At 45.8% G+C, this 26018-nt stretch overlaps 1 protein-coding gene across 2 annotated transcripts in view; it reads right to left on the bottom strand.

Annotated features, from left to right (window-relative positions):
- Positions 1-26018, bottom strand: part of BOD1L1 (biorientation of chromosomes in cell division 1 like 1) — a 49968-nt gene that overhangs the window by 5900 nt on the left and 18050 nt on the right. The window contains exons 10-25 of one of the 2 annotated variants that reach the window (XM_020898113.2): positions 18711-24645; positions 16594-16658; positions 15464-15548; positions 13284-13327; positions 11609-11666; positions 10572-10642; positions 9870-9942; positions 8582-8661; positions 6756-6840; positions 6327-6400; positions 5229-5304; positions 5109-5143; positions 4036-4081; positions 1445-1494; positions 1262-1346; positions 706-859 (exon numbers count right to left, since the gene is read on the bottom strand). In XM_020898113.2, coding sequence (XP_020753772.2) covers positions 706-859; positions 1262-1346; positions 1445-1494; positions 4036-4081; positions 5109-5143; positions 5229-5304; positions 6327-6400; positions 6756-6840; positions 8582-8661; positions 9870-9942; positions 10572-10642; positions 11609-11666; positions 13284-13327; positions 15464-15548; positions 16594-16658; positions 18711-24645 — 7016 coding nt within the window. Of the gene's footprint in view, positions 1-705; positions 860-1261; positions 1347-1444; positions 1495-4032; positions 4631-5108; positions 5144-5228; positions 5305-6326; positions 6401-6755; positions 6841-8581; positions 8662-9869; positions 9943-10571; positions 10643-11608; positions 11667-13283; positions 13328-15463; positions 15549-16593; positions 16659-18710; positions 24646-26018 lie in introns of those variants that run through there. The other variant, XM_070458112.1, reaches the window with a different exon arrangement.

Here is a 26018-nt window from a genome sequence, read left to right as displayed (position 1 = left end):
GAGTATCAGTCGATGCTACCAGGTATAATGACACAGCGTGGGGGGCTGGGCAAAGTAAAACTGACAAAGTTGGACAGGTTTCCTTCCCCAGGACCACGACAAGTGCATTATAGTGGACACTGTGGCTCAGAAGGAGAGGGAACTCACGGGCATTCCCCAGACTCACGAGAGCCCGCGCCTCTTTTCTCCAGAGGCTTCTGGCCACGTGAGGGCTTGGGAGCACGCCCCGTGGGAAACGGAGGACATCCCAGCTGTGAGTGGAGAATGCGGGCACTCGGGTGGCCTCCTGTGGCGGACCTGTGATGCGGTGCTGGGAGGGGCCCCTGACGACGGGGACAGTCCGAGCCTTCTTCCTCACCGCAGCCAAGCAGGCTGCACACATGGATCATGCTGTACACGTCCGGTTTCCACCGACTGCTCAGCACAGTCTCTGATTATCTAATCGTACCTGATAAATATTCACAAAGGAACCGAATAGGTTCCACCAAACAGGTATCAAAGCCTGGCAACGATTCTAAAGGGCTCCTGGAAAATGGTTTAAGAGGGAGAACGGGCTTTCCCGGGGGAACTGAGATGTCAGAGGGCTTGGAGCACGTGCTCTCTCTCTGTGGCACGAGTGAGGCAGAGGAGAGCACCCATGGAGCCCCCGCTGTGGTCCGACGGAGAGCCGGGGGAAGGTTCTGGAAGCCCCCGTGGCCCCGTTACCTCTGAGCCTCCGATCTGGTGCTGGACCTTGTGGTGGCCCCGGATGGCTCCTCGTCTTCCTCCTCCTCCTCGTCCTCCTCAGACTCCTGGTCTTTCTTGTCCTCAGTCGCTTCAGAAACTGATTTCTGACGTTTGCGTTCTGGCTCTGAGGATTCTGTTCAGACAGAAGGGTAACATCTGGACTGTACAATTCCCAAAGACACTTCCAGAGGACAGAGTCACAGAGTTTAGAACAAAGGATATTAGGGACTTGGAGGCAGAAGAAGTGGTTTTCCACTTCCTTTTTGTTTCAGCACTTGCAACTCACAACTGTTTAACTTAATCTCAAACACATTTGGGATAGTTTACTTAGGCGGTTCACAGCCAGCATTTGCGAAAAATTCACATGTGCTCAGAAAAGCATCTGGAATGTGCCATTTCTGACACAGGATTACAGTCATTTCACACATATTTATGTAGCATTAATACTAGCTGGACCCCACTGGATTTTTCCTCATCCAAAGAAAAAGTCTTAAAAAGGTGACTCTGACATGGTAAGAACCTGCCAGGAACATACCAGCATCATCTGACAGAGTGAGCGAACGCTTGGGCTTTCTTCCTCTCCGACGCACACTTGCCACAGATTTTTCTTCACTATCATCCTAGAAGAAATAAAGTTAAAGTGAAAAGGGTGGTCACTTGAGCATTTACTAAGTTTTATTTCTAAAGGACATGTCTTGATCAGAAAATTAGCACTTACATTGCTTCCACTTCGTTCTTGAAGGTTAGGTGTTTCTTTATTGGCTTCATCTTTAAGAAAAGAAAGATTTCTACATTAATATTTTATTAGTGTCAAATTAAATTTCAACAGTTTGTTGTCTGTGAATGTACCTAATTAGTGTTAATTAAGGTACCATTACACAATTCATCATTGTTTTTTTTGTATCAGCCAAACAAAGATTGAGATGGAATACCTAAGCAGAGAACACATCAGAATGAAAGTCAGGACACCAAAGTTTGCCTCTCAGACCTGGCATGAATAAGCTACGCGATCCAGTCCAACTACTTAAATTCCTCGAGCCTTGATTTTTTATCAGTGAGAAGGAGTTTGGTTAGAACGCCTTCATGGTCTCTTCTTTCAGCTCAAACATCTGAACCTGGAAAGGGAGGAGCAAATGGGTATCTAGGGAGCCCCCGAGAAGCGGCAGGAACTGCAGTTCAGGATTACAGACTTCACTCAGATCATAACATAGCTCTCTAAATAGATTTTCCAGAGACATGTACAGATGTAAGTTGGACCATTAAGAAGGTTAGGTGCCAACGAATTGATGTTTTTGAAATGTGGTGTTGGAGAAGACTCTTCAGAGTCCCTTGGACTGCAAGGAGATCCAACCAGTTAATCCTAGAGGAAATCAATCCTGAATATGCATTAGAAGGACTGATGCTGAGGCTGAAACTCCAATACTTTGGCCATCTGATGCGAAGAGCTGACTCTATGCAAAAGACCCTGACGCTGGGAAAGACTGAGGGGACGAGGAGAAGGGGACCACAGAGGAGGAGACGGTTGGACGGCATCACTGACTCAGTGGACATGAGCTTGAACCAGCTCTGGCAGACAGTGAAGGACAGGGAAGTTGGAGCGCTGCAGCAGGTGGGGTCCCAGAGAGTCAGACAGGACTCAGGGACTGAACAAGAACAAAGAGCTCAAGCACCACCTGACAGGGAGGAAAACGAGGCTCGAGCAGCTTGGTACGTGTGCTGCTCAGAGTTCCATACACAGTACATGGGGTGGGGACTGGATTCGTAGGACTCCACACACTTCCATGATGGAATCTAGAAAAGTACACTGGATGAGTCTATTTTAGGTTGTGTACACCTATTCTTTGTTTCTTGTAGTCATTACCATTTTCTGAGACTGTATCTTGGTAAGAAAAGTGAAACTGACTTCAGTGCACTGTTAGAAGCCAAAATTATGACAACTCAACAACCCAGAGGTGAACTTATCTGTAATGAAGACTGTGTAGCTGCCCTTTCTGAAAGTTTACTATACCACCGTAGATGCCAGAGTTAAAAACCAAGAGAAAGGCCCACAAAGAATCCATTCTTAAACTGGTCACTGTTACACAGATTCAGAAAACTACTGCTGAACAACAGCATTAAAACATAATCATGTAGCTTAAAGCAGAGTCATGTAGCCTTAAAATAGGGCATTTGAGTTATGGAGATTTCTCATTGTGTGGATTTAAAACATACAATTATGGATAAAACTGGTTAAAAACAAAACATTCTTTTTTTTGTTAAAAAGAAAACCTTAACTTTCAAAGAGATAAGAAAAAAGTAAAGTATAATCATAAGATCCCACACATAGTTAAATGTGGAAAAATTATCAAATTATACATTTGCTTATTTTTTTTTCATTTGCTTTTATCTTGCTGGTCAGAATATATATTTCTTGATATTACCATGCTATTTATTTGAGCCAAAATAGCTGTCATATTCTTTTTTTTTTTTTTTTTTTTTTGCCTAATCAACATTTAAAAGCCCACCAATGGGTCTTTTTGCTTTTATGGAAAAAGAAAAATTTAAACCATGAAATTAAATATACACATGGTAAAAATTCTGGAAAATGCAGGCACTAGTGAAAACACGAAATCTTCCTATTATCTCACCAAGGTGGCTCAGATGGTAAAGAATCCGCCTGCAATGTCTGAGACCTGGGTTCAATCCCTGGGTTGGGAAGATTCCCTAGAGGAGGGCATGGCAACCCACTCCAGTATTCTTGCCTGGAGAATCCCATGGACAGAGGAGCCTTGCAGGCTACAGTCCACGGGGTCACAGGCAGACACGACTGAGTGACTAAGCACAGCACAGAGCTAATCATTATCAACATTTTAGAACATTTTTTTCTCCTTGGAATGAGGACAAAAATACCTCATTGAAACAACTTTATCTCTTGCATTCTAGCTCTGTAAGCAGTACCAGCTGCTTTCAAAATTCTTCTGCGGAAAACAACAGGCTCTTGGGCTGAATTCTTATCTTCCTGATAAAAGTTCTCAGTCCCCAGGTTCACCTGTTTTTCCCTTAAACAAGTCCGGGAAAGTAGGGTCTGGAGGTGGCCGTTCCGCGCCCTCCTCTCTGAGGCTTCCTGGACTGACAAAGACAATGACGACTCAGATCACGGGAAAAACCGGCAACCAGAATCTCTCATGGCTACAAGGGCAGCTGCTTTCACCAAGCAAGCCACTCACTTCACGGAGAACCAAGGACATCCTAGATCCCCGCAACCTGTGGTTTCCCTCGGCCCGCCCCCTTCCTTAGGCCACACACAGAGCAGTGCTTTCAGGTACGCACCCATTTGCATGACTTTCAGCTTGCCGCCAGGTGGAGATTGTTCTACCTAAGTTTAAACAAGGAAGAAAACGTGAAGTCACTGGTTTGTCATCATCACATAGGAAGTCAATCAACAATGTGAAGAAGGGTGAGGACCTCTGTTTATTATGCAGGCAGAATATCTAACTTACTTCCTGCAGTGGATTAAATACAATCAGCAAATATGGATGGCTACGAATCTGAACTCACGGGTCTTTCCACAAGGATTAGGGCTGCCACACACCTCTTCCCCAGTCATGCTCCTGCTGCTGTGAGCGCTGGAGGTGACAGAGGCCTGCTGATCACATCCCCCAACCTGGCAAACCATCTTCTGTGTGCTGGTACAGGCACTCATACTTTTATATGTGGCTCTTTGGTTTAGTTGTCTTTTAAGAATTCCAGTGAGATAATGATTTCTTCATATCCAAGGAAATGGGAGTCTGGAGAGGGTCATGTGACTGGCCTTGTGTCACAGAGTCTGGGAGCAAGTCAGTGGAGACATGTCTGTTCTCTTAATAATGCTATCACTGAAGCTCATGCAATGAAGTCTTGGTGCAATGATTTTGTTGGGTACACACTTCAGGGTCAAAGATAAAGAACGGTAAAAAAAAATCAAGTATTACTACAGACTTTCCTGCTCTGAAATTAGTGTCCATTCTAATAAAAAAGGAACCCCATTGAAAGTAGTAAAACAGACACTTTAGGAGGGTTCCATAAAGAAGCTGTTATCTAAAAATCATATAAAACAGCTATTTTCTATGTTTTAATCAAGGATGACAAGAAGATAAGTCCCTAGATAATTTTTATACAGCCGATCTGACAGGTGAGGATAGAGTCAGACTAAATTACAATGAATATAATTATGTTTATATGGAGTTATTAGTAATTGAAATATTATCTGAATGGTTATTTGATGTTCTATTTTAAAAAGTTTCTTTAAAGCTTTACAAATACTTAAAAAAAAAAAAAGCCAGTTGAAAATACTAATATTGCAGTGTACTCTTTCAGGTCAAGAGCAGCCGGTTGAAGAGTTTTCATCTTTCGCAATTACTTACAGTGACAAGGCCAGCATCTGTTTTGCAGTCATCTTCTGAAAAACAGGAAATAAAAATCCCACTTAGAAAATAAGTTTGAAAATTTCTTGTGTGTGAACTGAAAACACACCAAATACCTACTTGTTTTTAATGATGTTTCTACAGGGTGTTTACGAGGTCTTCCTCTTTTCCTTTTAATAATTACTGGCTGATCTTCCTAAGGGGGAAAGGGGGAAAAAAAGGGAATAAAAAAGCTCTATCATCTATTACACAAATAGTTTGCTTTCTCAGAATGGAATTTAGAGTTCCCTCCCAAGAGGGTTCAAATCCCAGCTTTGTCTCTTAAAAAAACACGTGACCTTGGGCTGAGTGGTTCGTCTTTCTCGGCGCAGTCACCTCAGCTGAGAAACACTGGCAGCTGCGTTATGAATTCCCGGAGCCCTGAGGACTGTGAGGTAAAGAGCTAATGGGAGTGCTCCGTGTCAGCTTTTACTTCTGTAATAAATATGCACGTCCACTTTGTGGGGACTCACTCCTGGTCACTTGTGATCAATGCCATCCCTTACAAAAAATAAAGGAGGCCAGCGAAGACAAACAGAACTATTTAAAAACTGTATCAAGACAGGCAAACTTTGCAAGGGCTATCTAGAGGATCTGGCTGGGTTACAGCTTGTCTCTCTTGATTTATGGGCCTGCATCTCAGGCCACTGCGACTCTGGGCCCCACTGGGTTCTCTGCAAATCCCAAGGGGCCTGGAGCGGCAGAACTGGAGGTCTGCCTCTCCTGCAGCCTCAGGAGTCCCTGACCTCTCCCCGTCAGGCTGGTCCCGGCTGGCACTTGTGGCCGGTGCGCTGCACAGCCTGCCGCTGCTCCCGTTTCTTCCCGCGGGACCCCAGGGCTCAGCTGCCCCATTCTCTGCCCTGAGCTGGAGCCTGGCTTGGCTGTGCTAAGCTTCCCGGTCAGGAAGGCACATGGACACTGAGGTACAGATCTGGGCTGATCCCATGGGGCTGACAGGAGGAGGTCTCATACAAATGTTGGGAGAAAATGAAGACACAGAGGACAAAATACATCAAAATGACACTGATAAAGTGCTCTGTGTGAAATGCTGTCTGCTGCACTAAAAAAAGAGCTACCTCAAACGCATTTAAGAACAACCTTTCGTAAGAGCACACTGATGCACTCTGTTTTTAGTACTTGAAAAAACCTGAACAAACAAATATGAAAAGCATCTCTCACCTCCTGAGATTTTACGATGTCATCGTCATTCTGCTCTGTCTTTTCACCGGCAGCTTCGCTGCTGCTGGATTCATCTGCAGAAGGAGCAGAGCACGTGACTGCCGGGCCCACTCTCAGCCTCAGTGCCAGGACGCCCACCAAGGTGACCTAAGTCATCCACAGGCACAGACCGCGCTGCCGGGCAGACACGCTGACGTTGGTAAGCCAGGGTCTGGTGAGCCAACAAGCAGCCCACTTCGTGTAGAACGGGACCTCCATTAAAGGCGGTCTCCAAGCCCTGTTACACTCAGCACGATACACCGGGCTATGTGAGGGGGAGAAAGACCAGCAAACCGCAGGTTCAGCTGGCGAAGCCTGGTGAGAGAGGTGCTGACTGCTTTGAAGGATGAGTCTCTCTCAGGAGTTTAACTGAGGCGATGTCTTACTCACCTTTCTCTTCCACGGCCCTCGAAGCAGTGCTGTCTGTCTTAGGACTTGCTCTAGATGACTCCTCCAAACCCCCAGAGCTCTCTTCCTACGGGGAAGTTGAACAAGACAAGAAGCTCCCTTCTTACGCCCACTTCCATATAATTGCTTCAAAAATAATTCCTAGCCTATTTGTTGGACATTTTTTTTAAAAAAAGTAACTCTTTTGCTGCTTGGCAGACTATACAAAAAGATTCAAATTTTGAAGGCAGAAAAACACAAGATAAGGTTATAAAGCAACAAGGCCATTATTTTTCCCCCTGCAAAATAGAAACTGGTCTTTTTGCTGACCCTGGACTTTACAAGAGAAACTCCAAAGAAAGAACTTAAAGGAATTTCCAAAAGATATTTTTTTCTTTGCAGGTAGAGGGGAGGGACCAGAGGAAAGGGATAAAGGAGAAGGAGCCAAAGAGAACTTCCGGTGTCCAACTGGGCTGATTTAGAGAAATGGTCTATCAATGATTATATTATTTGCCCTTAGTTGCAAAAAAGTTTTGAGCATGAAATAACCAGTTGTTTACACTATAGTATTAATATAATGTATACACAGAATTATACAAACCAAATTTAAAATCAGAGGACTGTTTTATATATGGAATTTTTAAATAAAAATAATTAAGTCAGAATATATTTAAATTTAACATTAAAAACCGTACATGAAGTTGAAAGTAAAGTGAAAGTCGCTCAGTCATGTCCGACCCTCTGCGACCCCATGGACAGTGGCCCCCTGGCTCCTCCATCCACGGGATTCTCCAGGCAAGGACACTGAAGTGGGTAGCCACTCCCTTCTCCAAGGGATCTTCCCCACCCAGGGATCGAACTCAGGTCTCCCGCATTGCAGGCGGGTCCTTTATCATCTGAGCCACCAGGGACGCCTACATGAAGTTAAAGAAAAATGCAAAAGCGACCCTTTAATCTGCCTCGCTCCAAATTAAGGAGTATTGTCTCAAGATTTTTGTCCTCAATAGGGCAGGGGAAGGGGCTTTTGAAAACCTGTTTCTTTCCTTAGCCATGACCAGCTGAAATTCATGACAATCTATGACTTCACCTCTTCAGTTGTTAAAATTCTTTTACTACTTTTTATTTAGTATATCAGTTACTGGGGGGGAAAAGGAGACTATAAACTGGCTTCTGTGGGCTGGCAGTCAGCTGTATATATTTTTGGAAGCTGACTTAATACTTTTGGTACAAGCTGGAAAAAACTAGATTAGGGAAAGAAAGAGAAGATAGAGGCAGACTGGAATAGTCAGTAAGTATTGAGTCTCAGGAACGTAAGGGTATCTGTGAAGAGGAGAAACCTGGCCTAGAACAAAAGACAGAGTAAGAACAGAAATAAATATTTGTGTGTTACTTCCGCAAGGCACAAGATGAAAATAAGACCACAGGAGAAAAGGGCAATGAGTGAGGCCTCATCCTTGGACAATCTATGTTTTAGGGGCTGGAGGTATGGTAAAGAGAAGCCTGTGTATTAAAATTTTTAAATCGCATGTATCACTGTATTTCACTGTTCTGATACAAGTATATCTGTAATAAAGCTTATTATACTTGGGAACAAAGGACGTGGAAATCTAAAGAAGTCAATAATACCACTGAACAAAAACCTAAGCAATGATTATATCTAAACTGTCATAGTAATACAATTTTGCAGTTTATGATTATAAAGTGTAACATTTTTCTTTGAGAGAGTCTAAAAACTATACACCTTTTACAATAAATACACAAAATACATATACACAGTGATGTAAACAGGCTTCCCCTAAAACTTAAATTATAATATGTGGAAAAAATACCTTTCTATCTTGTGACTCAGTTCCGGAACACTGCCTCTGTGCTGTTTCTATTTTGGAATCCAGGACATCTGGGGTATCGTCTGTAAATCAGTTTAAACAGAATCACAAAGGAATAAAAGCTAAATGAAAAATGAAATGCATAGTTCTATTTTAAGACAGTCTGAGACTTCTTCCTTAGGCTTAGGATACAGTGAAGCCAAAGTTATTCTAAATGTATTTATAATGTCATGTGACATGAGCACTCAGCACTGGCCTTGGTCTTAGCAAAGCCAAAAAATGAAAAAATCTACAAATGCTTAAATGACTCCAACAAAACAGGAGGGTCTGTGGAGAGGGCTTAGGGCATAGAGTTTCTAGACATACTTTTTAACTTCCTGAACAACTTACCATCTATGTGGTATGGCTTAGTGATGAAGACCATGATCCTGGGAATCAGATTTACTTAGTGGAGAAAAAGTCACAATTTCTCAAAATCTTAATTTCTTTATTCATAAAATGGCAATAATATCTGACTCACATAGTTATTGGAAATGTGTATAAAGTACTGGAGATAGTACCTAGCTTTGGTATGAACTCAGTAATTACAAAACATGTTCCCAACCAAAAAAGTCAAGTATGTAACTATCCATTGTTTCTCACATATTACTTAATATGTATTTAATGAGTTTGCATTTTGTGTCAGGTATTAAACTATAAAAGTCTCTGCACTGTCCAAAATGGGAGCCACTAGCCACAATGGCTCCTAAAATTTAAATTAATACAATTCAAATACAATTAAAAATTCAGCCTTTCATTCACACTGACTACATTCAAGTGCTCAATAGTCACGTGCTTTGTAGCTACTAGTAGACAAAACAAATACGGAACATTTCCACCTCTGAGCAAGTTCTATGAGCTGGCATTGTTACAGACTGAGAGAAAATCAACAGTATGAAGCACAGAAGGGTTATTATTACATGCATCTTCCTAGAATGCTTCACTAGTTCTGTGAGGCCTCTGTTTATGACATAAAATGAGGAACTCAGTGGCACCTGGGGCCCAGGTGACAGAGGGAGCCTGGGTTTTTACGATTTCCAGGTGCTGGGTCTTTGCCAGGAACAATCTAGCTTCTAGATCAAGTCCAGCAAAGACCCTGGAGGAGTCAGGCTGTTCTGGAAACATATGAGACTCAAGAGTTGTAAACGATTACTACCCTCAAGAATTTTCTATGCTATTGGCCCACTATTTGGATGTGGAAATAATAAGATTTTCAGAGATGTTTAAACAGGAACATGTATATTCTAGATACCCAGTTCATCTTCTGAAGAGAGGTACTGCTTCTTCCTTTTTCTTTTAGGTATGTGCCTTTCTTCCTCTTCAACCTGGAATTAAGAGTGACTGTAGTAAAGACAGGAGAACCCGGATCCAATTCTGCTTAAACGGGAGCACACTGTATTAGTTTCTAGTCCTTGAGACAAATTTTTAAAAAATCTAGAATACTTCTGTCACCTAGATTCAAATTAGACTCATTTCGTAAGCTTGAGTCTTTTTTTTTGTTTTTAAAGACTGCAATATAATAAACTCATAAAAAATATCCAAATCTATTTCTAGTTTCTTAATATATTTCAACAATTCTAAAATATGTTAAAAATATCCTCATTTTACCACCTTTGAAGTCAATCTAGTTTTGTAATTGATGGCATGTCATAAATTAACTGGCAGCATTTTTCTGCTCTCTTGGTGGCCCATCAAAAGGCTGATGAAAGGCAGCATATGAGAAACAGTACAGACATGTCCAAATAATTCTACAACCTGCTAAATTACCTAATCTTACAAAAGCATAAACAAGTAACAGATATAGAGAACTCTTAATACCTATTAACACATTTAATTTCTCATTGTATTAACACATTTAATTTATCATTTATACAGAGAGCTAAAAGCCCTTGTGTACAGGAGAAAGCACTATTCATGAAACATGGAAGTACTCGAATTTCCTACCAAAACCCACCTCTTTAGGATTTGCTTCAACACTGTGACATCTTAAGGCTTCTGTGTTGTCTTTTCCACCATTGGATATCTCTGAGTAAGAAATACAAAAGAAAAAAGAAAAAACAAACCCCTTAAGTATACACTCCAATACTTACTTTAGGCACATGTGCAGAATGGGAAAGGAAAAGAGGAAGGGACTTGACAAGTGATTGTGGTGTGATCCTTACACAACTATATCAGGTTAAGTTCCAGGATTTCCATTTCTAGCATGCGTGAACGGGGTTCAGTGACAGGCTCCCTGGCATTTACCCGGCAGACTTCACGGCCACTCCCCCCAGCCCGAGCAGCAGAGCATGAGCGCGTGTCCAAGGGACACGGCACGGCACGCACAGCCGCTCTCTCTGGAGCTCACAGACAAGTCACACTTGCACACTAAGTGTCCTCTAACAGAAGGAGCGATAGAAATAAAAATAACTGTGCAGGGGATTAAGACCTCTTTCCCCATTCTTGAAACAAGGAATGAACAAAATCAGTAGGAATCAATACAACGCTGTATTTTGTTCTGAGACCAGAACTGTTGCTTTGGAGCTGGCAGTCCCTACGGGTGGCGTGGAATAAGGCCTGACTCCCGGAACAAACACATAAACATGACGTCCCTGGTCTGCTACCACACGAAGGCTGCCTGTCAGAAGGCAACACAGTTAACTACGCAGCACAGACCCGCTCCTGTGAGACAAGGCGCAGGGGACTATACATTTTGTATTCACAATGGATAAACCCTTTGTGAGGTTCCTGCCAAACTGTAGTTGTTATTTAAGGCAAGCGACCATTTATAAGCTACATGACTTTGAAGGAGCCACTGGCCTGCTCTCTATGTCTGTTTCCTCAACTACAGATGTGATGCTGTGAACGCTCACTTTACTGGATTATATGAGTTACATGATTAAAAATTTGCCAAGTAATTATAGTTAGCACAGGGCCTGCCACATAAAAGGCACTAGACAAATGACAATTACAATTAATATTAAAATTATACTATGAAATTCATTAGCTTACCTTCTTTGCTATAAAATTTCCCATGAATTTCAGTTGTTTCTGAGCCTGCATTTTCGACCTAAACACACAATAGAAAAGGCTATGTATGGATATTCTCACAAAAATCTTGAATATCTAGAAAATAATCTGGCCATTTGTGAGAACGCCTAAAAGGACTGAAGAATGTGTTCTTTTAAATTTCACCCAGAAGTTCAAGAGCAGAGGACACTTTCTTTTTGAAGAAGTTTCAGTTTAACAAATTAGCATCCTACTATGTTTATTCTCCTTGTCTTTAAAGCAGTTATGGTAAAAGAGTAAGAAATAAAGAGAGAAAAAACTTTGGAAATTCTCTTCCCATCCAATGATCCTTCATGATTTTCTTTTTTAAAAAATGTTGAGGGATTCTGTCAATCTGTTATAATGTTTCCCTCAGGTAAACCTTGTCCATTTCACTGTTTTTTAAACTGAGGGAAAGTCTCCAAACATCCCCTATGTCTGCTCAGTCACTCAGTCGCGTCCGCCTCTCTGTGACCCCACAGACTGAGCCCACCAGGCTCCTCTGTCCATGGGATTCCCCAGGCAAGGACACTAGAGTGGGCTGCCCTTCCCTTTTCCAGGGACCTTCCCCATCCAGGGACTGAACCCGAGTTTCTTATGTCTCCTGCACTGGCAGGTGAGTTCTTTACCACATTAAAGCCACCTGGGGAGCCCCCAGAATATCCTACAACATTCTAAACCCCAGCTACAGAATCTCCTATTTGGAAAAGAGGACAGACATGCTCAGATAGGGAAAAGGCAGCTGCTGCAGCACACAGTGGGGCAGCCCTGGAGATGCAGCCACATTTCAAATCCTTTGAGCTCTTCGAGGGTAAACCCCAACAGAACCAAGTGGGGCTTTTCTCTCCCTTTCCCTCAGCAGACTGGGTTGAGGGCCCAGAGACAGCCTGGGATGTCTCAACAGGGGGAGGTAAGCCCCCCGCCACCATGGGTGTTTGGTAGGAAGCAGGGCTCTTCTGAGTCTCCTAGTGACACTGGAAAGAATGTGATTATCTGTGATTCACAAGCATTTTACAAAATGTGCACTCCTCTATGCATTAAGAAAGACCAAAAAAAAAAAAAAATTCCTTCAAGGACAAAAGGGATTATGAGAGCCACAGCAAAGTTGGTTTGGTCTACAGCACCAGGATAATTTAAAACACCACAGTCCAATTTGCAGTCCTATTATAGCAATAAAAAATAGAAAGCTCCCAATTCTTCAAAGAATTTCATTAAGATTACCAAGGGAGCTCCCAAGTCTGAGGGATCTGGGCCTTCTTCTATTTCCTTGGTTCTGCCTCATGATATTTCCTTCTTCTATTTGCTTGGTTTTGTCTCATAATATTTCCTTCTTCTGTTTCCTTGGTTCTCTCTCATGATATTGGCCTAAAGAGCCACTAGAACACAGAGCTGCTGAATTCCGAGTGACTCCTTTTTTCCTGAGAAAAGCAACTAAATTTCCTGACATCAGTAGATAAAGTTGAACATGAAATTAAAGACATGAGTAGGCTGAATTTCAATGGAGAGCACACTACAAATGGCCTCACCTCCTAAAGAAACGCAGGGCCAGCCCCTCCCATAAATGTAATCACTTTCAAAACCCCCAATCAGAATAATCCCAAGTGATAGCAACAAAATCCAAACAATTACGGTGACTTACATTTGGTGATTCAATCGCCAGAGAAGGCTCCCTCTGCAGTTCAACTGTTCAAAGACAAAAATGAGAAATGAGGAAGCTGAAAGCTGGCTCTGAACCACAGAGAAACAGACCGAGAGCTTTCAGTTATTAAGTGAGACCATGCTGCTGAGGGGCCCAGCTGCCTCTCTGAATTATAACTTCTGGGCCAATCATTTTCTATCAATACCATCTATGTTGTGTCACATGACCAGAACGACAAAAATAACGCTCCCTGTTTTTAGAGTAACGGCAGCGATCCATCAGCTCACTGCAGTGATTTAACCGTGTTGGTGATCTGAGGCTTGGAAGGAAGGTGGGGAAGTCTCTGCTGTAACTGTTAAGTGACAGGGTAACACTGGTTCATTTAAAAATAATCCCATCAAATGAAGAGTTAGATCTTATCCCCCAGAACAGCAAAGGTCTATTTATATTCTTTGGAAGACTGAAGTACAAGGCCTACTGTTTCTACTCAACAATGACAGAACACACATTTTTCTTTTAAACAACTTCCTTTTACGTAAGTAGATCTCTTATTGAACTGTACCTAAACACAGTCTGAAATATAACTCTGGGAACACAGAACTTTAGAATCCAAAAATGGTACCTTCTTGACAATTAACAAATGGGATGTTAATTATGTGTACTATAACACACACAGGAATTTTAACTAATACCATCTATCCAAGTTTTGGGAAGATTAGTTATCGTTAGCGTTTTAACACGTCAGGACAAGTGGCTTACCAGGTCTTGGGGTGGTCTTCCAGGAACCCCTGGTATTTCTGCTTTTAAGGTTCCTGTGGTCACATACTTCAAAGGCTGCCCTTTCAGATGGTTTGCCTTGGAAGATCCCCACCCTGATAGCCCCAGATAGCCCGGACTGAGGATTTATACACACCACTGCTCACACACTGCCTTTCTCTTTGCCTGGTGCGCCGAATACACACCTACTTGTTCTTCAATGTTTCTCTCCAAATTAGGGGGGATACCAAGTGCTTGAAATGAAAATTTAAACGTATGTTCTTTGACCTCTCGGTTCACTTTTTAAAAAACACTAGGGGAAGTACATGGTTACACATATATTGAAGCTCACTGCAAGCGTTATTTGTAACAGTAAAACCCAGAAACACTGGAGGGCACTAAAAGACCTAACAACAGGTGGGACCATGCGTTACAGACCACTATTAAAACAAACGAACTTGATCTGTATACAGTGACAACGAAGGGTGCCCACAATACATGGCTGAGTTTAAAAAAAAAAATTATAGAAAATGTAATAACTCAGGCACCTAAACTGAATTAGAAGTCTCAGGATTTTGGCCATGAATGACAGCACAAGAATGGGAAAGCGACTGCTTCTGCTGGGGATTAAGACAGAAGGTAAGAAACTGGGCCTTCGAAAGATGTCTTTGCTCCTGGATCGTGCTTTGCCTGAACTTCTCAGTGTTTTGAATGCTATGGACTGGATGCTTGTGTCCCCCTCACACTGAATATACCGCCACCCACCCCCTGTATTAAACACGTCATCCCCAGGGTGATGGTGGTGTAGTGAGGGTCTCTGGCGGGTGGTCAGATTTACATGAGGTCATGTGTCAAGTGGTCCGGAGACCGAAGTGTTTGAGAGCTGCTGTCCTAACCCTGTCTGAGGCTGAGACTCCTCCCTTCACACCTTTAGCGGACGCTGAAGACTGGCACAGAGAGAGACAGCAGAGGCTCTGCAAGCGGGGAGGAACTTCAGTGACGCAGCAACGGCCAGAGCCCAGGGGTCAAGAGCATGAGGTTAAAAGAAGTGGGCACACGGGCGCAGACTAGCCTTTTGGAAATGAGCTGTGGTGGTGCCTGGAAGGACAGGGAGGGCCACAGAGACACACTTGTGGGTGGGAGCAGGGCCCACTCCAAAGCGGCTCGCTTGGCCACAGTTATTCGGAGACGTCAGATTTAAACAACCGCATGGGATTTTGACTGAGGTTAACACTTGATGAAGAAAAAGTGTAAGTTAAAAACGAAATGGCAAAGAGTTTTCTCTAACCTATGTTAAAAAATGAGAGGTAAATCCATATAGCTTGTCAATGTTTTATTACAAATTAGCTATAAATTTTAAGTGGTAATAAAAGATGAAACCACACGTAAGGAAAAAATAATGTGAACAACCGCTAAAAGTTTACCTGTTCCACTCAGCTTTCCCCCACTTGGACTTCCTGGTGGTGCTGAGATGTCATGATTTTTCTCTTCCCCTGATGGCACAAATACCTAAAAAGTCCAAGGCACCGTAACAAGTAAATGAGGTTTTTGAAATAAGAAGTATAATTCACCTCAAATGAGTTAAACAAAGCACTCAGCATCCTGTCAACCTTTAGGAACAAAAAGGTAAAACTAATCTCGTATTTCATCCATCAGTGGCTCTCCTACTGAGCTAAAGTAAAATGCTGAGTACAGCACACAAGTCCTTCCTGATCTGGTCCCACTTCTTTAAGAGGCTTGAAGTCTCAGCGCAGCTCAGCCCCGAAACGACTGCAATGCTCAGGACTCACGACTGGCTCTTCCCTTTGTGTCCGAGGGGACACTCCCACCGTTTGCAAAGTCCACTCCAATGTCCTCCTGCAAGCCGTCTCCCTTCCACCCACTGGCCCTGCTGTGAGTCGAGGCGCCTTTGCCCTGTGCTCACAGCCCCCATGTTTACCACTATCTTGTCATGTGGGCTCCGAGGTGCCAGGAGATCAGGCGGGAAGGGGGCATGGAGACTAAACTGTGTAAAGCACACAGGTTGTGGCAGAAGAACAAGAGAACCTCCTCCCAAACTAGATTTTATTCTAAATGCAATGAGAAGTCACTGGAAATTTCAAGCAGAGCAATGACATGACCTAATTTATGCTTTTCAAGCTAACTCTCAGGGCTGGGTGAAGACTGGAGGAGGGGCTGGAGAGGAAGCAGAATGGGGACACTACCTACCCGGGCAGAGGCTTAGACGGGGTGGTAGCCGTAGAAACAGAAATAGGTGGATTCAAGTTACATTTTGGGAATGGAGACGATGAGAATCAGCAATAGATGAAATGTGGGGTGACTGAGGGTGACCCTTGGGTTTCTGGTCTGAGTAGATGGATTGATGATGGTGCTATTAGCTGAGACTATTGAGGCTCTGAACTCTTCCCTCAGAAGACGTGACAATAACAGAACTGAAATAGCTTCAGTACAGTGAGAGCGGGGGGCTGCATTCTGCTCATGTACATGCATCTACATATGGTGAAAAGGTACATACACCACTGATAGTTCAGCATAACTGAATAATCAGCCATACCTCAGGTTTCAAGTTGGTTTTCAGTCCCAGTCCCCCCAGAGCATTCGATGGAGACTCTTCACTGCCTAAAGAAATGCAAACCATTCAATCAGTTTAAGAATTTGCTTGCAAAGTACATCTTGAGTCAAAAGCTAACAGAACGTTGTCTAGTTACTATTTAGACATGCCATGCCCTCTTCCATCCTGCTTTAGTTTGCTGTCAGTAGAAAACAATAAAGGGGAGTATGTCCGAAAATTCTCAGATAAAAGGCAAGGGGTCATTCACTCATTTTGGGGGGTGCTCAGCCCTCACATCTGGGGGGATGGAATGTGTGTAAACATGTTTCTTGCTGCTATGATGGCTTCCCACAAAGAATGATACACTATCATTTGCGAGGACGTCTTATTTCCAAGTATTTTTCTATAGATATCTGTATCAAGCTTGTCCCTAAAAGAAAACATTCAAGGCCACTGAGATATATTCCTAATAAAGACAGTGATCTGTGAACACATTCATTTTACTTGCTTTGTGCTGAAACAGCAAAGTTGAACATAAAAGTTAAAAACTGTGAAACAGATAAAAAGGGAACAGGATTTTCTCTACTAGACTCAAACCTGTCCCTTTCTTTCCTTCTCTCCTCTGTCCTATGAATTGTTCCTCTCACCTGCCCACATGGAAGTCTCCCAAGAAAACCCTTCCTTTCTCCAGGAGGCTGTGGGCTTTTCCTTGCTAAAAGTCCTTCTATTTCTGCTCCTTCAGAGGGAAGGAGAGGCAGGAGGCAAGAGGAATAACAGACTGTAGCAATAACTGAATCAGAGAAACTTCCAGAGCATTCAACTCACCCTAAGTTAAAGTCAACAGATAAATTTAAAGTCATTTATTTCAACCCTTGGAAAATCTGTCTCCTAAGTCCCCATAAGGAACAGGCCTCAGCCTCCAGAGTAGCACTTAGGTGGTATTTCAGCTTAAAAGTGCAGCTTGTTCCCATTTACACAGAGTGGAGAGGAAGACAGCATCCCTGCTTGCTTCCCATCCAGCCCAAGTACCCACTCTGAATTCTCATGGCATCCTGTTAAGCTTGTCCTAAGCACCTGTCACGGTGCTGTATCACAGCCTAAACACAATATGTGGCTGGATTCACAACCATCTTCCCACCATCTCTGAATCCACAGTGGTACCTGGAATTATGTGTCTGAAGTGGGTGGGTAAGTGGTAATCAATGACTGAGCTCCAAGCTTACACCTTTGAAAAGTACCAAGTTTCCAACAAGACTGGCACTCTCTGAAATCTAGCACGGGAGAACATGATTCTTTTCTTCTTCAGATACTAAGCCAGAAACTAGTCCATTTACACAAACAATAAACGCTGCAAAATAAAACATAATTAGAAGCAGCCAGCTAGACTGAACTGACACACACCTGGAATCTGTAATAAGTCACATGAGGGCTGGAACAGAGTTGTTATGTGCTACTGTCCCCTTCTCACACAACAGAAAGCTGAGGCTCAGATGTACTTTTTTTCCTAAGAGGCATCCGAGTACTGTGCAAGTTATTTAAACTCTCTGAACTTTTCATTTGTAAAATGAGGATGATTAAAAAAAAGCTCATTTCATACACTGCTGTAAGGCGCCTTCATTTTGATTGATAAGAAACTTGAAGGTCAAAGATGTTTAGTAACTTGCAGCAGTCCTACAGATGACACTTGTCCAGCCGATTGAGACAGCTGGCAGCCTCCTCACTGCCCATGTCGCACACGAGCAGTGGGTCTAAGACTAACCGTTTAAACATGATTTAGAGAAGCCTGACCCTCAAGTTGGATGACAGTGATTTTGCTACATTCTAGAACCAAAACCTCCGTGGTGGCTCAGATGGTAAAGCATCTGCCTATAATGCGGGAGCCCCGGGTTCAATCCCTGGGTCAGGAAGATCTCCTGGAGAAGGCAATGGCAACCCACTCTAGTGTTCTTGCCCAGAAAACCCCACGGATGGAGGAGCCTGGTACACTACAGTCCATGGGTCCCAAAGAGTTGGACACGGCTGAGCCACTTCACTTTCACTTTCACACCAAAACCATCTTAAATGTCCTCTACATACAATTATCTGTATAAAACACGAAAATTTGTACTTAAGAGTCTCACCTAGGTCACGCAGCTTTTCTTCAGAAGAAACAGTGACGTGAAGACCTTCTTGCTGGCAGGACTTGGTCACGCTGTCATCTTCTCCTGTTTTCTCAGCGGACGCTGGGACAGCGCACTGGCCACGGTGGTCACTCCTGCTAGTCGAGTTCTGCTCCTGCTTAGGAGCTGAGAGCGCCACATCGTAGGTGGTGGGAAGGGCTGCTGTCTGGGAAGGAGCCGTTTCTGACTCCTGGCCATTGATACATTCCGCCGTGGTGGTTTTCAAGTCGCCCTGGGGCCCCCGCGGGTCATCAGCTTTTTTAGCACCGGGACTGACTGCTGACAAACAGCACACACTGACGGAGGTGCCCTCGGGCGCCTGCTCTGGTCCTTGCGGGTCGACAGGTGAGTCCCCGCTCCCCCCTGCTGGACACCTTGCTGGCGTGCTGCCCTCTGATGTCCCTGCCTCAGGCCTTTCATCTCTCTGAACTCTGTCTGCACAGTCCTTGCCAAGCCCCTTGTTCTGCCTGACACCTGCAGAGAGCATGCTGACCAATGCCCGGTCATGCCCTTCCCTAGTGCCCCCTGCCACCACGGGGCCCACTTCTTTCCCCCCTGTGGAGGGCCCAGGACACTGACACGTGTCCTCGGCCATCAGGCTGGACAGAGGGGCCTGAGGAGGGCTCGTCTTCGTGGCTGATGGGGCATCCTTTCCTTTGGGGCTGCCTGCACTCGGATGAACCTCTTCTTGCCTGTGGAGACCAGCGGGGGTCAGCAGGCATTCAGCCGTGCTGGTGGAGATGATGGCGGCGTCGCTCACGTCCTCCGGGCCCGCGATAGCGGGCGGCTCCTCCTCCTGCGGGAGTGCGCCCGCCATGACTGCCTCACAGCCTTCCGAGGTGCTGGTGGAAATCATGGCCACGTCGCTCGTCTCTTCCGCCGGCGTGACCGAGGCCCGGGCGTCTTCTCGAACAAGCGCACTGGACACCGGGCCCTCGCAGTCCTCTCCGGAGCTTGTGGAGATGATGGCGCTGCCGTCCTTCTCCTCCAGGACGGGCGGCTCATGCTCCCGTTCCGTAGCCACACCACAGACACAGGCCTCGCAATCTTCTGCGATGCTGGTGGAAATGAGGGCACATTCGTCCTTCTCCTCCTTGCTGGTTGAAGCGAGGGGGCTCTCGGCTTGGGCGGGCGCGCTGGGCGTGGGCCCCTCAAAGTCGTCCGCGCTCACGGGGGCCAGCCCTTTGGCTCTGTCTTCCCCGGCTGCCACCGGCTGTGGACTCTGGGTGCCGTGGAGGGCTGTCGCGCTGGAAATGGGCACTTCGAACTCCTCCCCGATGCTCGTGGAAATCATGGCACACTCGTCTTTCTCCTCGTTTCTCGCAGCTGTGAGCTGGCTCCCGTCACCCGACGCCGCGCTGGGCATGGGGGCCTCGAATTCCTCCACGTTCACTCTGGGGCCTTCCGCGCTCTCTTCAGGTCTTGGGGCGCTTGAACGGCCCGCCCCCACGTCTACCACGGTGCTGAGCTGTGGGGTGAGATCGTCTGTCGTGCTGGTGGAGATCACCAAGCCCTTCCCTTCATCTGAACCCCCAGCCACCCCAGCCTGGTTGACGACACTGTCACTGGCTGTAGCAGCCACGAGGCCGTCACAGTCTTCGTTTTCCACGGAGGTGATGACACCCTCATCTTCTTTTTCGCCCGGTGATGTGTGAGGAGGCACGTGTTCTGGGACAGCCGCGGACACGAGCGCCTCGTAACTGCCCCCCACCAGGCCGGTGGAGGGCGTGGTGTCGTCGGCTTTCTCCTTTCTGCTGAGCTCACTGTCCCTGCGGTCTGAAGCTGCGCTGGTCATGGGCCCCTGGCGACCCTCGGGAGCGGGAGCCGCCACGCCCTCCGCTGCAACCCCGCTGCTCACACTGCTCTCCACGACCCCTTTGGCGCTGGAGCAGATCTCAGCGTCTTTAGCGTCCTTCTCCGCGCCACTCATGCTGTCCACGGTACTCTCGTTCGCGCGTGGGACGGTGCCGCCAGCCTCAGCACCCATGAGGCCCGCCACGGGGCCGAGCTGCCCGTCCCCTCCTGCGCTCCCGCAGACCGACCCCCCTTCGCTCTCCTCCTCCATCCCTGTGCACGTGGACGCGTGCCCGACCTCGTTCCCCCGGCCCGTGCTGGTCACCACGCCCTCCCCCTCGTCCTCATCCTCCTTGGCGCCCGTGCTGGTCACCACGCCCTCGTCGTCACCGGGCCCGGCAGCCACCACCGGCGCATCAGTGGGGTCTTTGGCTACTGTGCTGTCCATGGCACTCTCTTCGTTTTCTTCGGATTCGGAACTCAGGGCAAAGCCTTCGCCGCTCTCCTCCGAACCTGTGCAGCTGGCCAGGCCCTCCGCATCCTCCTCCGTGATCCCGGTGCTGCTGACAGCACTCTCACCCTCGGGGCCGTCCGTCACAGAAGCGCTTTCCTCCTGGGCGGCGCTGGCTGTCGCCGGCGTGGGGGTGTCTACTGGGCCCCCGGGGGCCCCCGTCACCCTGCGCTGCTCCTGTAGCCCCGTGCCAGCTGCGGAGCACAAGACGCCGCCGTCTCTTCTCCCCCCTGCCCCTGTGCATGTCACCGTCCCCTCGCTTTCCTTCTTGGGACCTGCTCTCGGCGGGCTTCTCTGGAATCCATCCAACTCTTCGTTGCTCAGGGACCCCTCCCTGATGTCCATCCCCGCACTTGTTACTGCCCCGTCGCACTCAACCTCACTGATAAACGTGGCTGTTCCTTCCACGAGGTCCGAGTCTCCACCTGAAGACCCATCACACTTGCCCTCGGAGCCTGCGCTGGTCACAGCGTCGTCCTTCTCCTCCGAGGCTGTGCTCCTGGCGTCAGCCCCGGTGGTCCCCGTGGGGGCCGTCGCAGGGTCGGTCTTTCTTTCTTCAGGCTCGGCCACGGCGCATTCCCCACTTTCTCCTTCTTTGGTGCTTGTGAGGAATGTTTCGCTTTCTGCAAATCCTTCTGTGACGACACCCCCACCTTCCTCTGCCGCAGCAAAGACGGTGCCTTCTCTGGCTTCCGCCCCGACATGAAGAGGGTGGTTTCTGGAGCACGTGCCTGTCGTAAGGCCTTCGTCCGCTTCGATGCTTGTGCAAGGCACGGCCACCCCACCCTCCACCGTCTCTGCAGATGTGGTTGTGGCCATCCCCGCCTTCACCGGGTTTAGGAGAACACTGCTGTCCTTCCCCTCTGTACTGCTGGCGATGGAAGCCTTTTCTCCTCTACCAGGCCTGGCTGTTGGTGTCTCAGCTTTCCCGCTCCTTTGATGTAGAACAGAGGACACGGTGTTGCTTCCAGCACTGGTGTCCACCTCACTGTGTCCGTGCCTTCTGTCAGCATCGGCTGGTGTGTTTTCAACTTCACTTGGGCCTCTGCTCTGCTTAAGTCCAAGAGGATCTGTTTCTGTACTCATGCCTACCACCTGATCAATAGCAGCACCAGCCTTGTCACCATTTTCTACAGAAGCCCTAACTGTCTGCTTCGAATTTGAGTCCCTTCCTTTCCAATCCACATCCGTCGAGCCACCTTCCTTGTCAGCATCCTCATTTCCCACCGTCCTGTCTGCTGACTCACTGCCCACAGGCGTGTCTGCTTTCCCTTGCCTGCTGTGCGGCATGAAGGCCTGGGCAACCTCCGGAATGCGTCCTCTGCTCTCCACGCTGGCTTCTGCTGGTGTATCTACCATGGAAACTGCATCGCCTTCTCTGCTGTCACTTGTCCTAGGGACTTCTGATTCCCCAACAGTCCAGCTTTGCTTAGGGATTTCAGAGTGGTGGACGAGCGAGGTGCTGGCTGTGGCACCTTCTGACCCAGTTCTTTTGTCAACTACAGGAGGCACCCCTGAATCGTGAGACTGTTTCTGAGGCCCAGCAGTCATGGGGCCTAAGGACGGGGCGGGATCTACCTTTGTGGAATGTTTAAGAGTGGTGTCTCCTGAAGCAAGGCATTCTTCAGTGGGCTTGGTGGTGTTTTTCAAATTCTTCTGTGCCCTGTCACTTTCTGACGGGGCATGGGGTAACAAACAGTGACTCGTTTCAGAGTCTACATTCATTTCGTGAGTTCCTCGTTGAGCGGACTCCTTCTCCCCAGAGTTAGGTTTGGACACGGAGCTTTGGAGATGCATTTTCTTGGTCAGGGTGCTTCTATGGTCAGCGTGCTTTTCAGAATTACCAACAGCTCCTGCTCCACGTCCTGATCTACAGGCCGGAGGTGCTGTTTTTGAGTCCCCCACGGGAGTCTGCAACTCCTCCTTCAGGATTGCAGTGGCAGGTTTTTGCTTTGTAACATCTTCCGAGTCAAGGTCTTGCTGAGAGCTACTGCTGCCATCTTGGGTTTTGCGGACCTCTGCTGCATTTTCCGTGGCTGGCTCGGGATCAGTTTCCATTGGCTCTTGTTCAGGTATCAGGGCAGGGTCACTTTTTTTTGGTCTCTGAAGGGAGGAACTACTGGGAGCGCCCGAAGGGTTTGCTGCTGGTTTTTCTTCTCCTTTAGCCATCTCTTGGGATACACTGCCTCTTCGATTTTCACACAACCTCCTACTTAACTTCTTCTCTACGACCGAACCACTTCCTCTGGGCTTCTCATGACTGCTGTCAGCTTCTTTTCCATCCTTGTCCTCTGTTTTGTTGTCTTCCTTCTTTCTCGCGTCCTTACTACTGTGCTTTAAGCTCCTGCTTTTGTGCCCATCGGACAGCCTTCTCTCGAGTCTGGTGGAGCCTGACTCCTTGTCACCCTTGCACCTCTCCTTTGCTGGTGGAAACTTCACTCTGTGCCCAGACTCCCTCTGCACACCATGTGCTGAAGGGGCCGCGCTCTCTGACGTGGGGTCCACACCGCTCTCCTCAGAAGGTCTGTCTTCAGCCCTGGACTTGCGCTGTCTCTCTGGGTCACCTTCTTCAGTGTTCTTCTCCTTCTCTGGTTTAGGAGTGGCCGCCAGTTTTGTGGTATTTTCTTGTGATTCTGTTTCAGATGCTTTCAACTGTTTGCCTTGGCTTCTGGACTTAGACTTCAACACAAGTTTCTCGTCCAACAAGCTCTTGGTTCTTCGCCTCTCCTTGTGAACCACCTCTTCTGGTTTGGAATTACTATCTGCGTTAATCGAGTCATTATCACATTTATCCTCGGAGTAACTTTCGCTTCTTCTCTGTACTGTGCTTCCATGTTGCCTGGAGCTCAGAGAGTCCTTCTGAATTTTAGAATCACTTGATCTTCTTGATTTGTGCTCTGCCTTCGTTTTGTCGGCTGATCCGTGCCTCTCTTTCTTATTTTCTTTACGAACGTTCTCGTCAGTTTTTATGATATACTCAGAAACTGGTTTACCATCTTTGCCCAAAACTGACAATTTCCTTTCATTCCGGTGTTTACTTCTTCGTTCAGCTTTATCATCTGATGAAAGTTTTGTTTGCTGACTTGTCTTCTGAGTGTTTTCATCTTTCGAGCCCCTCTCAGAAGAGTGAAGCTCAGCCTCCTCGCCTGCTTTGTGTGCACTGTCACCTTTGTACTTATGTTTTGTAGACGGTTTGTCTTCTGACAGAGTTTTCTCTTTTTCAGGCTTTTCCTTGGAGGATTTCGCCTCTTTCTTGGGCAGGCTTTTTAAATGTGGTGTTTCTGAATCATCTTTCTTTAGATGCTTTTCGTTTTTAAGCGTGCTTTTCTGTTTCTGGGGCTCTTCTGTGCCACTTTCTGAGCGTTCCGCTGGCCTTTTTCCATCCCTTGTGTCAGTCTCTTCCTGCACCCCTTCCACCACAGCAGGGGTAGAAGTCCGTCTCTTGTGTTCCCTTTCTATTTTGGATTCGTTTTTGTTTTCATCAGCTGGGTGCAAAGACTCTGAAAGTCTCCGGGCAGGTTTACTTGGTTCATTCTTTGCATGAACATGCTTCAAATCCTTTGAAGAAGGTGCTTTTTCCTTTTCACAATGCTGTAAGAAAATAAAAGTTAAAATATGAGACCTACTAAGATTAGTTTTTATATTCAAATCTAAAACTTGGGTGCATTTAGTATGTTGCATGTTGTAACATGCTTGTTGTTGTTGTTGAAGTTCTTAAGCCATGTGACTCTTTGTGACCCCACTGACTGTAGCCTGCCAGGCTCCCCCGTCCATGGAATTTCCCAGGCAAGAATACTGGAGTGGTGTGCCATTTCCTTCTCCAGGCAATCTTCCTGACCCAGGTATTGAACCTGCGTCTCCTGAATTGGCAGGTGAATTCTTTACCACATGTTACACCTTACTTATTTCACTTCTGCCAGCAGCTGGTAGGTATTATTAACTTATTTCTATGCATCAGGAACCTGAAACTCAGGAAGTTTCAATAATGTGACACCCAGCAATGAGTTCAGATAATTTCATTCCAGGTCTAATACTCTTCCCACTATAATAGCAGCATCTTTATAGGGAGTAGTTCTTTCTCCTGAGATGCGTCCAGGCATTTGAAGGCCTTCTCAGACTTTAAATTAATAAAGCCCACTAATGCTCAGTGGTCACTAATAAACAGAAGCTGAAAGAATGACATTAGTTCTTTTTAGTCCAAAAGCTTAATACCTAATGAAGGCAATTAAAAATTTTACAATGAAATAAAGGTATCTTACATTTTAATTTAGAAATGCAAATTATCTATGGGAACTTCATGAATTTAGGTTACCTGTAAGACAGTTTATTTAGGAAGCTTCAAATGCACATAGAAACTCATGGTAACTAATAGTAGTCATATACATCATATGCACATGTTCATATCCAAGGGAAGATACCAATAGACCAAAGCACCCAAACCTTCCTCCTGACCCACAGTCTGGTGCTGACTGGACTAATGTTAACGACCAACGACACTTTATAATAAGGACTCATGAACTAGCTATAATTATTCTCATTTAAACAATGGGCTGAAATCCTCAGAAAGTCCTTTATGTTTCTGGGTCAGTTTATCACTGCACCTTTTTTACACTTTAACATGAAGATTAATACACTATTACTATAGGGATTGGGACATAGCAAGATCTTAAAAAAATACTTTAAAATTAAATTCCACAAATAAAGAACTAACAGGGATGCCATCAACCTAATTTTACAATAAGTTCTAACCAATTAATGTGAATACAATCTTATGAGATCATTTTTCACAGGAATTTCTCATAAAATAAAGTTAAATATTAAAAATATGACATTAGAATATCAGGATATACTATATGACTCTAATTTCTACATAAAGGCATTAAGAATATTTACCAGCTATGAATAATTAATTACTAAATTACTACTGCTTCCCTTAGAAGTGTTAAGATATCAATAGTTCAGCT

This window comes from Odocoileus virginianus, chromosome 29 (assembly GCF_023699985.2).
Source record: "Odocoileus virginianus isolate 20LAN1187 ecotype Illinois chromosome 29, Ovbor_1.2, whole genome shotgun sequence".
Lineage (NCBI taxonomy): Eukaryota > Metazoa > Chordata > Mammalia > Artiodactyla > Cervidae > Odocoileus > Odocoileus virginianus.
This window is presented reverse-complemented; position numbering and strand designations above follow the sequence as displayed.